Genomic DNA, 12945 nt, shown 5'->3' with positions numbered 1-12945 from the left:
TGATCACCCTCAAAATCTGGAGCTGAATTAAACATCGCACCAATTTTGCAATCGATTGATATTTGCTGTGGGGCCAGGGTGGGCCAAGCTCCTGATTGGGTGGGCGCCCCCTTGTGGAGCCTTGCCTGCTGTGTACGAATATTACGTGACATGCACGGCACGGGCAAATGATGAATGAAATTCGTCCGATAGCTCTTTTTTCTTTTTCTTTTTTTTTTTACATAGTGTACCTTTAAATATGATTGACAAGCGACATTCCAAAAGCACTTATAATTAGTATAAAATTCCACTGTTTGCATCCCTCCACTTATTTTCCTTGCAGCCAAATATCAGTAGGCTATTCTACTCCATTACAATTTAGCTGTGTTGGGCGGTTTCTTTCACTAATGAGCGATGAGTTAGAGATGGAGCGGAGCTGGAGTGGATTACAAGAAATCTTTGAGTAAGGAACGGTTAGGAAGGAAGGGAAAAGCTCGGTGGCTCCGCGTCACACGCCGTTGTTCCACACCGGCTTTCAGTCTGTCGCATGGCAACACGCAAAGCTTGATGTTTTGGTTGGAACTATTTTAGTTGGCGGAGAGAAAATAAATAAGAACGACTTTTCTTTGTTAAAGCAAGAGATTCGTGCTGACAGCCGTGGTATTCCGAAAAACACTATAGCATAAGGATATAAAATAATCGCACAGCTAAATAATATAAATGTTTTCTTTGACAGAAAAGCTTAATCTTCGCGAAGCATAAGTAGCCTAACATGTTGAAGCTCAATTTGTCCATATTAGGGCATAGATACTAGATCAAACGTAGGCTAACCAGAAGAGTAGGGGCAAATCCGTATGGAAAATCTAAACACTTACACTGACAATTCTAGCGAATAGGCAAGGGACATCGGGCGTCCTTTTGTCTCCAACATTAGAAGAGGCATTTAGACTTCAACAGCATATAACCGCCCCCCGATCCCCCCCTCCCAGACAGATTTGCCCCAGCACCTCCTCTACATTGGCCCAGCAGCAGCAGCGACTGAACAGCGTCCTTGCACTTTACTAGGCTGTAACCACTGCCATCAGCTCAACTTCTTCAGCATCGTTTATTTCAGCTGTCTCTCTCTCTCTCTGCCGCTGCTGCCGGAGCTCACCAGCCTATCTTTAGTCTCTCTGTCCAGTCTGTTGGCTGTCTACAGCGAACACACAATCGTCCATCGTTTTCGCCAATTAGACACTGGCGTATGTGTGTTTTTTGACCAATCTAAGGACATTTCCCATAGATAAGAACAGTCTGCGCCAAAGACGGGCTTCGGGTATTACCCAAAGATACATCACCGAGGTAAGCGACACAATTGTGAATTCATATCGATCTAATCTTTTCCCGCGATTGACTCTTCATGGCAGTTGACACAACTTATTATGTTGGCGTGAAATATTTGTGATGGACATCCATATATTGTTTTTTTGTGTGTGCATTTTCCATATTGTTTTTCCACTCCCACCATCACCGCTGTGGCTCCCAGCGATTTGCCGGTGTTATATAAAACTTCGATTTTCAGCGTCCTCCTTTTACCTCATCCATCCCTCTTTTTTGATTAATAAAATCATTGGGTTATTTAAACGTAGCCTATATTTACAGGAAGAAGGATAGGAAGAAGCCTACAATTCAGCCTCAGCCTGCAGTATCTTCTTAATAGTTGTATCTGCTCTGTGAAACCTTAATACACCCATTGGAGGTAACTGAGATACAGCAAGTCATGCTGGTCTTCATCAGATGATATAGCTACAGAAATTAATCTATCACATTCTTTGATATGTTTGATTCATCTTCTTTGGTTCTTTCCGCACCAGTTCTATCTTCTGTTTAGTAATTGTTACATTTTTAAATTCATTTTTTGGAACCAAACTAAAATGCAATCCCCCCTATTTGGATGCGATACATGGTGATGACCTACATCATTGAACGACCTACATGAAGAACTTGGCTTGGGAAGTTCATCCTCATCCTCCATCTAATATGTCACTTGTCATAGGCTACTGTACTGATGAGTAGGCTACACATATTATAAACAAACTGACAAATATAAAATGGTAGGCTATCATTCATTGACATTAACACCCGCCCGCCAAATGCGACTGGATTTCAGCAGTGGTGTGTAGCCTAACAGTCACTCACTAGCCACTTTGGCGGGTTGAATTTTAAATATAATAAACATTTTTCAATTGTTGTCTTTTAAAAAGGCATCTGAAATAAACTAAGTGCGATGTAGTGATGTCAGAAATATTGATTTTTCGATACCGATACTGACATATCTGAAACGCTTCCAATACCCTTTTCCCGCAGAATAGATAGGCTATACCAGGGGTGGGCAAACTACGGCCCGCGGGCCACATACGGCCCGTTAGGCTGTTTAATCCGGCCCGTCGAGTATTTAAAAAATTGTCTTAAGATCGCATTAATTTAGCCTTTTTCTTGCAATACTTTGCGTTATATATAAATTGCGTTGCATATATTTGACAATCGGAATATCAGATATTTCATGCCATAGCTAACAAATGTAAAAAAAGGAAAAATGACATAAAAGCAGATCATCATTCATTCAGCGCTGTTGTGGCTGCGGTGTGTGTGTCACGTAACCAGCTAGACGCGTCACCATGGAAACCAAACAGACAGCAACTTAAGCGCATAGACTTGGTGCACGTTAATGTTTTTTCCTTTTTTTGAAAACTCACAGAGAAAAAAATGTTTGGTAACCGCTTGCACACGTGTTTAGTTTTTCCTTTGATTTTTCTGCTATTTAGTTTTGCTACTCTGGATTTGTGGATGTAGTCCTGACTGATTCCGTTTACAAAACCTTTATCGCCCGGCTTTCGACTACGCTCCCCTGACGTCTGCCATGTACAGAACCCGGTTTTGTTCATTAAATGTTCTGATCTGCATTTGCTTTTTATGTTTTATTTTATTATACTTAAAATAAATTTGTATATTCGTTTATTTCGTTTTTTTTTTCCAAATTTTCGTTTTTTTAAAATTAACCTCAAAACATAACATGGGGGATATCTAGCATAAAAAAAATGTATTGTCAGAATGTCGTCTCTCAGTTGTTGAATTTCGCGCAGACGTTGCCACAACGTAAATGTGTTTGCCCAGCCCGATCTCATGAAAGTGCGAATACCACGAATTGTATTTGTAGTTCTTATGAAACGCAGTTTTCGCGTGCATATGATACGCACTTAAAGGGATAGTTCGCCCAAAAATGAAAATTCGGTCATCATTTACTCACCCTCAAGTTGTTTCAAACCTGTATGAATTTCTTTTTTCTGCTGAACACAAAAGAAGATATTTTGAAAAATCTCGGGTAAACCAAACAGTTGATGGACCTGATTGACTTCCATAGTATTTTTTTTTTCCTACTATGGAAGTCAATGGGGTCCATCAACTGTTTGGTTACCGACATTTCTCAAAATATCTTCTTTTGTGTTCAGCAGAAAAAAGAAATTCATACAGGTTTGAAACAACTTGAGGGTGAGTAAATGATGACCGAATTTTCATTTTTGGGCGAACTATCCCTTTAATGGCGTGTAATAGGCACGCACTCCGCCCCCCAAATCCTAACCAAAGGGTTTACAGTGCGCAGCATATGCACGCAAAAAAAAAATATTTTTGGCGTATAAATGGCACGAGAAATAAAATTCGTGGTATAGATACGCACTTTAATGAGATCGTGTTTCATAATCTGCTACTGGGCCGGCCCTCTGTCAAATTTTAAAACCCAGTGTGGCCCTTGAGCCAAAAAGTTTGCCCACCCCTGGGCTATACGATATACCAGCTCCACAGATACACAAACCCGCCTCCCCTCACTCACTCGTTTCATTTGCTCCGGATGAATATAGTTGCTGTTACAGGTCTTGCATTTTGGTGTGAAACAGTCAGGGCTGTGCGATATAGCTAAACAATTTATCACGATATAATGTTTCATATCGTTCGGTATATCGATAGCCTAATTATTGACATTTGTTTATTTATTTTTTTATGTATTATTAAGGCAAACAACAAATTATATTAGATTTAGCTGTCAAAACTAAATAAAATGTAGCCTAAACAAAAATATCTTCTTTATGTCTTGTATTAAGATAAAAAAGTAAGTGTTAAAGAAACTCTTGAACTTAAATAAAATGTTACAAAATGTGTGCAATAAAAGTGTAAACGTAGAAGAATCAAGGCAAACTCTGAGGTAGATCAACATCGGTAATAAGTAGGGGTGTAGGCCTAACGGTTCACAAAATTCACGGTTCGGTTTGATAGGACACAGTGGTGTCACGGTTCGATATGTTTTCGATATAGCAAAAAGAAAGAAATGCCAGAGAAATTTCCTTGATTTAAAAAATATATATATATTAAAAGAAAAATTATTCAGAAATAATTTGAAACTTTTAGTTTTATAAATAGGGTTAAATAGGGTTTATCTTTGAAGGATAAACAAATAATGTTTTGGTCATCACATTAAAAATAACATTTAAATATTATAATATTTCAGTTTTGAAGTGCTTGAAAAAGATGTGTGATGTACTTGAAAGCATTTTACTATTCCTGCCAAACTTCCATGGTTACAACAGTTAGTGTTACTACATTAAATCAATGGTGAATGTTGCTGATCTGTGGACGTAAAGCCTATAACTAGTTCATTCATGACACAATGTTTCTCCTGGTTTCCACGCCAGCGCTGTTTGATCTAATAGACATCTACGGTTAATAACGGAGAAATTTGAATGTTTCTCACTAAATCTTGCAGTGATGTTATTACTTGTGTGGCGAATTCGAATGCTTTCTTTACTGGATATTAGCGCTGTGTAGTAACAGTGTCGCGTGATCAAGATCGGCTCACGCTGCAGTGACATTGGTCCAAACTGAGCGTGAAACAAAATAACGAGTATCGCAGTTCTCGTTCCGCTTTCATTACGTTTGTCATTTTGATGTTGGGCAACGTTGTGGTGGTCGCGCCATATTTAACTTCGCAGTCTACGAATCACGGTCGAATGGAACCAGAATGGAACGCACCTTCAGTCAACATGATGTGTAGAGCGCGGTTCATGGTTGCATAGCAACGAAAGACGCAAGCGCTTTGGAAAGAAGGAGACGCGATATGTGAACGGCCCCTAAGATCTACGGGTTTTTTAATTCTTTTTAATTTAATTTAATACGGGCACGCATTTTAATGAAAATATCAAGCGCTATATCGAACATTTTTTATATCGTGACAATGGTGTAGGCTACCGTCGATAAATACCAATGCCGTTTTATCGCCCAGCCAGCCCTAAGTCAAATACACACAAAATAATGTAAAATGCTGATCTTGATGAGTATTCAAATAAACACAGTTAGGCTATGTTTTAAGTGAAAGTAAAGAAAATGCATGTGTAACAGTATAATGGATCCGTGCATCAGGTCTTAAAGTGGCATCAGCCTAATATACCGGCTGCCAAATTATAAGATAATATTAAAAATATCTATATGGCAGTTTTTTCCCCTTCAGTGTCAAAATTGTGGCCAGTGAAACTGCTGAGTGGCTAATAACTTTGGTTATTAACAAAAAGTTAATGTCAAGCCCTGCGTTTATCAATAATATTTGGTGCATGACTAATGGGTGAAGGGGGGGGGAAGGTTTATGCATTGCGGCAAACTGCTGTATATTCTGGGACACTATTGATTCTATATTTGTTTAGGGCCTCAGTGAAGCACTGAAATCAGTGTATTTACCTTCTGGAAACAACCAATTTCAGCTTCCATTATATCGGGACACAATGTCATGAATTTCATGAATATCTCCATATGAATTAAGTATTTATGGATGGTTTGAGAAAAGTGGACATTTTTAGAGCATTACAGTTAATCATACAGTTGGCAAAACATCTTTGTCCCCCAACCATTTCTGAACATCACGTTTGATTTGAAGAACAGCACAGTCTCCCAGCTGCTCTGTGAGTGTGTTTAGTCTCAGATAGTGAAATCAGAGCTTTTAGAGCGAGAGGCTCCAGTGTCTGGCTGGTGTTGATGGGAAGCGCTTAAAAGCCTTTATGCGACGGATGTATACAGGCAGCAGAACACCTGCATGCTGAACTGTTTCTGCTCTCTGGCTCACACATGCCCTAACGCTGGACTCCTCTCAACACTGAAACCCTCAAGACGCCAAGTCTGATCCCCCAACCCCTGCTCAGAGAGGAGCAAGCATTAGACAAGCATCTCATTGCTCAATTCTTTATTTATCTGAAAGCTAAACACATGCATGCAGTACATCCCAGAACAAGAATATAATAGAATATATGTGGTTATAATTGTGGTTATGTAGAAATGCTTTGTCAGGTAATCTAAAATGTGATTCATGTGGTGACATCTATTTTCAATGAATAACTATCTGTTATTCAAGTAAAGAAAAATAATGTAGCTTGACTGAGTCAGCATTATAACATTAGATTACACAGATAAGGTAGAAACAGTCCCTTAAGTTAACAACGGCACTTTTTTTGTTTTTTCAATTGTAAAACAAAAACACAAATTAAAATTTGAATTAAATTAATTCATCAAATAATAATAATAATAAATCAATCACATATAATATCAATAATATAATATATCAATCACAAAATATCACATATGCCATTATTTGCTGAAAAAGCTCACATTATTGTGGTAGTCAAAATAACTTAAACATAAAAATTTGCTTTGCATTGTTAGTAGTCATTACGTTATTTTGCATTATTTTCAGCATGGACATACAGATCACATCCACAAATCATTAGTTGTTGCATACACATCAAATTGCGTGAGGGGCTGGTTTGGCAAGATTTTTAATTGCAATCCACATTGACTGATGCAAAATCAGCTGTTAAAGATACATCAACAACAACATACATCTATTTTACATTTTTATTTGGAGCCGGCACAGTTTGCCGGTCTAAAAATGCCCTAGAATGGCTGTTGAAAGAAAGTCATGTAAAAGATACACCAATGCAGTTTCAGTAGGAAAATTGGTTTTGTAAAACGATCTTCTTTCTTGTTTCAATTTTGTTGTTTAGGTTTAGTTTGATCACTTCCACATCAAGCCACAGCCATGGATGAGATGGACTTGCCCCAGATGAAGAAGGAGGTAGAAAGCCTCAAGTACCAGCTGGCCTTCAAAAGGGAGAAATCCTCAAAGACAGTGACCGAGTGAGTGTGCTCTCTTTTGTTCTTCACACTGTGATAGTCTCTGTTCCAAGTTCCAACCCATATATTTTATGCTGTCGCCCCATATCACAACAGAAAAGATAATGACTCGTTCTACCCTCCTTCTATTTTTGGTGCTGTACATCACATAATCAAGCACAGAAAATCTAACAGCAAGTCATCAGAACATCATCCATGTATTCTGTCAGTTTATTATACAAATACTTCATTCTCATTGGTCAATTGTGGCATTGAGGAGTCCAGTATTTTGTTATAATGAACTCTCAACTGTACATTTGACTGTTGGTTTGACAATATAGTGCTTCTCTCATGTCTCTCATATCACTCTCTCTTTGCATACAATGCAAGTTAGATTAGCTAATTGGAGCAATTTCGCAACTTTGCTGTGGTAAAAAATGCCTTTTTAAGAGCTTCAGTTTCAGTAATATTTCAGTAAACACTTTTGTTCAAAAGTCTCTTGTCGGTTAGATTTGTTTTAATGTTTCTGAAACCAGTCTCTTATGCTCACCAAGGCTGCATTTATTTGATCAAACATACAGAAAAAAAAACATTTAAAATGTAATTTATTCCTATGATGGCAAAATTTCAACTGTCATTAATTATGACAGTCTTCAGTGTCACATGATTCTTCAGAAATCATTCTAATATGATAATTTGCTGCTCAAAAAACATTTCTAAAATAAATGGAACCAGGTGACACTGGTAGCACATTCAAGTTACAAATGGCTCCGCCTGCTTATACGTTAAAGGTGGATATAGTGAGCTTAAAACCTCAGCAATGGCCATTGTTGGTCCTGTTCTTTTTTTTCTTTTCTTTTTTTTGTGTAGACTAAAAAAAGTGCTAGAGGTAATATAACTTATACAAGTAAGAAACAATTAAAATATTAATAAAATAACTTAAACTCAAATCAATATTACTTATTTGGTAAATAGTCATCTAATAAGTTGAATAATGTAGTTATTTTAAATTTTTTGCCTAACTTATCCACTTAACATAGTTCATACTTCATAGCTCCTTTTTTTAGTGGAGAGTAATCCGTTTTGTCATTGGTTTTCTCTAAACAGTTTCCTGATTGAATGACCCTAATGTCACCATGAACTCATAACTGCAGTTATTTCTGATTTTGCAGGTTCACCTCATGTCACTAATTAGGCTGCCCAGAGGTCAGGTCCTCTTGGTGATTGTTCAGGACAAAGCTAATGCTCTCAGATCTCTGGTGCTTTACTCTCCAATTCGAGAGCATGCATGGTCTCTTAGTCACACCCGCCACTGTCACATTATAGTGACATCTCATTTCCCTGCATCCCAGGGCTCCCTTCCTGAAGTATTCACAATGGTAATTTCTCTGTTACAAATTAAATTTTACCAGCCAGCAATGATCAGCCCAGTTTATGCCAGCGTAGTGGTTCCTCCAGTGTTATTGTGCAGTTTAGCTGAACAAGCAATTGCGAATCCATCATAAAGTTGGGTCATGATGACTACAAATTTTTACTTGAGTCTCAGATGAATCTAAGATCATCACTCTCATCTTGGACACATCATTTCTATTAATCGCCTGTGATGGATGGTGCTCTGCAAAGAGTTACGTGATTATCACCCTCATTTATCATTTGCTCAACATGGGTGCTGTCTTACATGACCCTAATTTCATAAATCACTCAGCATTCGTGTTCAAAGTCACAGACATCCAGAACAAGTCTCTGCTCTATTTACCCCTAAATAATAGCCTTTTTTTTTGCATCAAATGTGAGGTTTGTTACTTTAAATACGTCGCACAATTTGCAATGTGTCCCATAATGATGAGGGACCTTCTCCTTCCTCTCCTTAGCCTGGTGAAATGGATCGAGGAGTGTGTGCCCGAGGACCCTTTCCTGAATCCCGAGCTGATGAAGAACAACCCATGGGTGGAGAAGGGCAAGTGTGTGCTTCTATAAGAGAGTAGCAGCAGCAGCAGCGGTCGCCCCAGCCCTCCGTCTGAGCCTCCACAAGCCTGACAGGATCACACGGCGCTTGCTCTCTGTTTCATTCCCTCATCATGAATGTACAGCAGTTTAGCATCCACTGCACAAAAAACACACACTCATACACAGAACACTAGCTCTATATAGTCAGAATTTGACACTTTGACATGCATTACTATTATATTTATAACCATCGATATATATATATCTTTATATGCAGTTAGTGGAATTTCTCTTTGACTTCAGTGTTGTCGCCGCTGCTTGCGCGCTTGATCTTGAGTTCAGGCATGTAGTGTCGACATTGGAAATGCCAGAAAAGGCCTGTTAGACAACATACTGCATGACAGAGGTGAGAAGAAATGCCTCAAAAAGGCAAAGGCAGCAAATATTCAAGTTTCCCTCTGTTACGCAGCATGTTTATTTCTCCTGCAGGCTCGTGCACTATTTACACCACAACTCAGCACTCTCACTTACAGACCATTTTTAAACATGTACAGATCGTTTTAATTTATTTACTTATTTATGATCATTAATTTATTTATTTATGGTTTGGTTCACCACCGAAGCTGTCGGCGCCGACTGCTTTAGAAGCTACAATGGACCTGCTGTTGTTCAACTGCACCCTTCCTTCCTTGAAAAGCTAAAGGATAAAAAAAAACAAAAAAACAACGCATCTTGCCAGGTCACCATCGAATACTGCCTTGTACACAATTTCCTTAAAAAGAATGTATGTGTGTTGTGAGGGACTTGTAAACCATCAGCACCCTTAAGCATTGAATGGATATGCAAACAGAGAGGTTGTGCACTGGCCAAGGCTTTTTCTTTTCTTTTCTTAAGATTAATAGCTTAATCTGCACTTATGGCAAGGATGTGGGGTTAATTTATGACTTTTGGTTTGTTCATGTTTTTATATATTCAAACAGTAGAAACCTGTCTAATTATCTAGATGTGTGTTACATATGAGAATGCTTTGAGAAAATATGCATAAGATCAAGTACTAGTTTAATAACAAGCAATAAGTGATTACATTTTTTATTGAATGTTTTACAAAACATCTTATTGAATAAAGTAGAGGATTTTTAGACAGCTTTAATGTAATTTGTGTGTTTCAATTGGGTGTGTGTCATGGGTTGGGCAATTTATTTCTGTGTGTTTACACAATAACAGTTATATTGAGATTAGTAATAAATACGGCTGTCAATTTAACACGATAGATAGAGATAGAAAAAGTAATTAAAAATATATTAGTGATTAAACAAAACTAATTAAATCATGGCCCCTCAACCCAATATGGAGCCCTGCACATGACATGTGGGGAAAATAAAAACATGATAACGTTGGACATGAATTAAGAATTTGTGTGTTCCCACTAATTAATTAATTAATTAATCTCCTTGTTTTAGTTAAATCAGGGCCACGTTGTACTTATTTATGTCCTAATTTTTGTTCAATTGTGGGATTAAAACAAGGGAACAAATTAGTACAACATGGGCACGATTTAACTCGTGGCCACAATATTTTGTGCAAGTCATAAGAGATTTCCCTTCCATAAGAGCCATTCAAACTTGAATCACTACCTTTATGTTTTTGCAAGCCAAAGAATATACCGGTAAGAGAAACAAAACAGCTGAGGAACATATGGAACTCAACTGAATGTATTCAAAGTTTAAAGTTGAACTGCTGTTAACTTGACAAAATGTCTTACAAACACGACGCTCAAAGCACGAGACGTTGAAAAACGGCAGAATGTGACACAAAACCAGAGACATATGTCTGCACATGTATACATAGACCAACAATTAAGAAACAAGATTCTGTATCCATTCTGTATGGACGCCCCCAAGACATAAACAGTTTTACAAACTCGATTGCTGTGGACTTAAGGCGGGTGACAAGCTTATGTTCTATGATAAAAACAAACTATTTATTGACTTATAAAGTCACTTTTTATGTTTATTTTCTTTCTTTCTTTCTTCACAATAATGTAACATAGTCTCTTCAAATTATCTTTATGTGGGGGCTTTTCTCGAAAAAAAAAATTACATTAACATTGATTCATTTATCAGATGCTTTTATCCAATGCAAATGAAGAATACAAGCGATTCATCCATAACAATATTGCTGAAATTAATTGAATCTGACATGCAGTAATGCATTAAAATGTCTTTAACAGATCTGGTACCTCCTTTGTAAATGTAAATTTTTATCCCAAATCACTGCAAAAAAAGCATTACAAACTCATTCTCTGCTAAATAATAGAACACATGAGCTTATTTTCTTCCCATCTAAGGGAAAATTGTAGCTCTACTTTAAGCACACTCAGAATTCACTCTGTTCAGACCCATCTGCGTATTGCAAGTGTAACTTTGCCAGGCATTTTAATCAAAGTCAATACATCTTCATGCACTTAATGGACCTGCGAGTATCGGACCGTACAGCCGTCACCCGTTTACCAAACAAAGATGGCATGAGTGGTTCTGGGGGCCGTGAGACTAACACGGTGGATAATGGCTCACTCTCTAAGATTAGGAATTGGTAATCCTGATGCCCGTTGCCTAGCCACACATTCACATGATTGCTCTCTACGCCGGTTGAACCCGCAGCAGATGACACTCTAATCTGCCCAAAATAATCCACTCTCTCAGCCCCCATCACAAATCTCCATTTCTAAATACATATGGGATCCCATGGACCAATAGTCTGCTTAATGTACACATCTGGGGTAAAGTGCTTCTCTGACGAAGTCTGACACTGTGACCGTAAATCTGCATATATGGCAAAGCTTAATGACTCTTTAATCTAAATACGGAAAATGCATCCTACATCTGGATCTGAAATGGGGATTTATGCTAAGAAGGGCATATGGACTGCGAATGGACATAATAGAGGAGAGAATAAACGATGGGTTCTGACTTGTAAAACCACTTGCTGCTCGAAACACTCTTGCTGTTCTCCTTTGAGGATCTAAAAAAGATGTGTTGTGTGAAGAGAAAAATCTCAAGAGTGTAAAAGTGTGATCCAGGCAGTATTAAACCCTTTAAAATCACATAGGTCCAGTTCAGATGAAGTTAACACTTTTGTGGTCATTTAAACATAATCAGTGTCAACCTAAATCAAATAATGTTATTTTTAACCACAAGGCAAGGCTAATCCAACCTTTTAGCTCATGCATGACCATGTCTTAAGCACATGATGAACTGAATTTGACCAAATTGGGCAAATAAAAGTCTATCAACTCAAATCAACTTTTCTCTTAAGTCATTAGTAGAGGTTTACATATTAATCATTGTTTTCAAAGAAATATATATTTATGTATATGTACAAATATATTGTGAAAAATATATATATTTTTAAATTGTTATAGGTGTATAAAAATAGTTACATAAAAATAGTTAATAGTACAAAGAAAAAAATTATAATGTTTTCACTGGCCAAATTCATTGTATTTAGTAAATATAAAAATATTTTCATTTTGATGGCTGAACACACTCCAAAAAAGTTGGGACAGAGGCAAAATAAAGGACTATAGAATATCCAGGTTTTGAAACAGTCCACAATTAGCAGGCTAACTGGTAATAGATGAGGGTATCGGGTATAAAATGAGCATCCACTAAAGGCTCGGCCTTTGCAAGCAAAGATGGGTCATGGCTCGCCACTTTGTGCCAAATTTCATGAGAAAATTGTCAAACAATTCAAAAATCACATTTCTCAATGCAGGATTGCAAAGTATTTAGGTCTTTCACCATCTACCGACTACCATACATAATATTGTGAAAA

The 12945-nt window shown here is 37.6% G+C and overlaps 1 protein-coding gene across 1 annotated transcript; it reads left to right on the top strand.

Moving 5' to 3' along the window:
• The first annotated feature begins 400 nt into the window (after positions 1–400).
• Positions 401–10266, top strand: gng13b (guanine nucleotide binding protein (G protein), gamma 13b). Its single transcript, XM_084133918.1, has 3 exons — positions 401–1320; positions 7056–7188; positions 9036–10266. The coding sequence occupies exons 2-3, from the start codon at positions 7091–7093 to the stop codon at positions 9139–9141; spliced, it is 204 nt and encodes a 67-aa protein (XP_083990044.1). The 5' UTR covers positions 401–1320; positions 7056–7090; the 3' UTR covers positions 9142–10266.
• The last annotated feature ends 2679 nt before the right edge of the window (positions 10267–12945 follow it).

This window comes from Abramis brama (assembly GCF_963993115.1).
Source record: "Abramis brama genome assembly, chromosome: 1".
In the NCBI taxonomy this organism is placed as follows: Eukaryota; Metazoa; Chordata; class Actinopteri; order Cypriniformes; family Leuciscidae; genus Abramis; species Abramis brama.
Note: the sequence above shows the minus strand (reverse complement) of the source record. Positions and strands in the feature narration are given on the sequence as shown.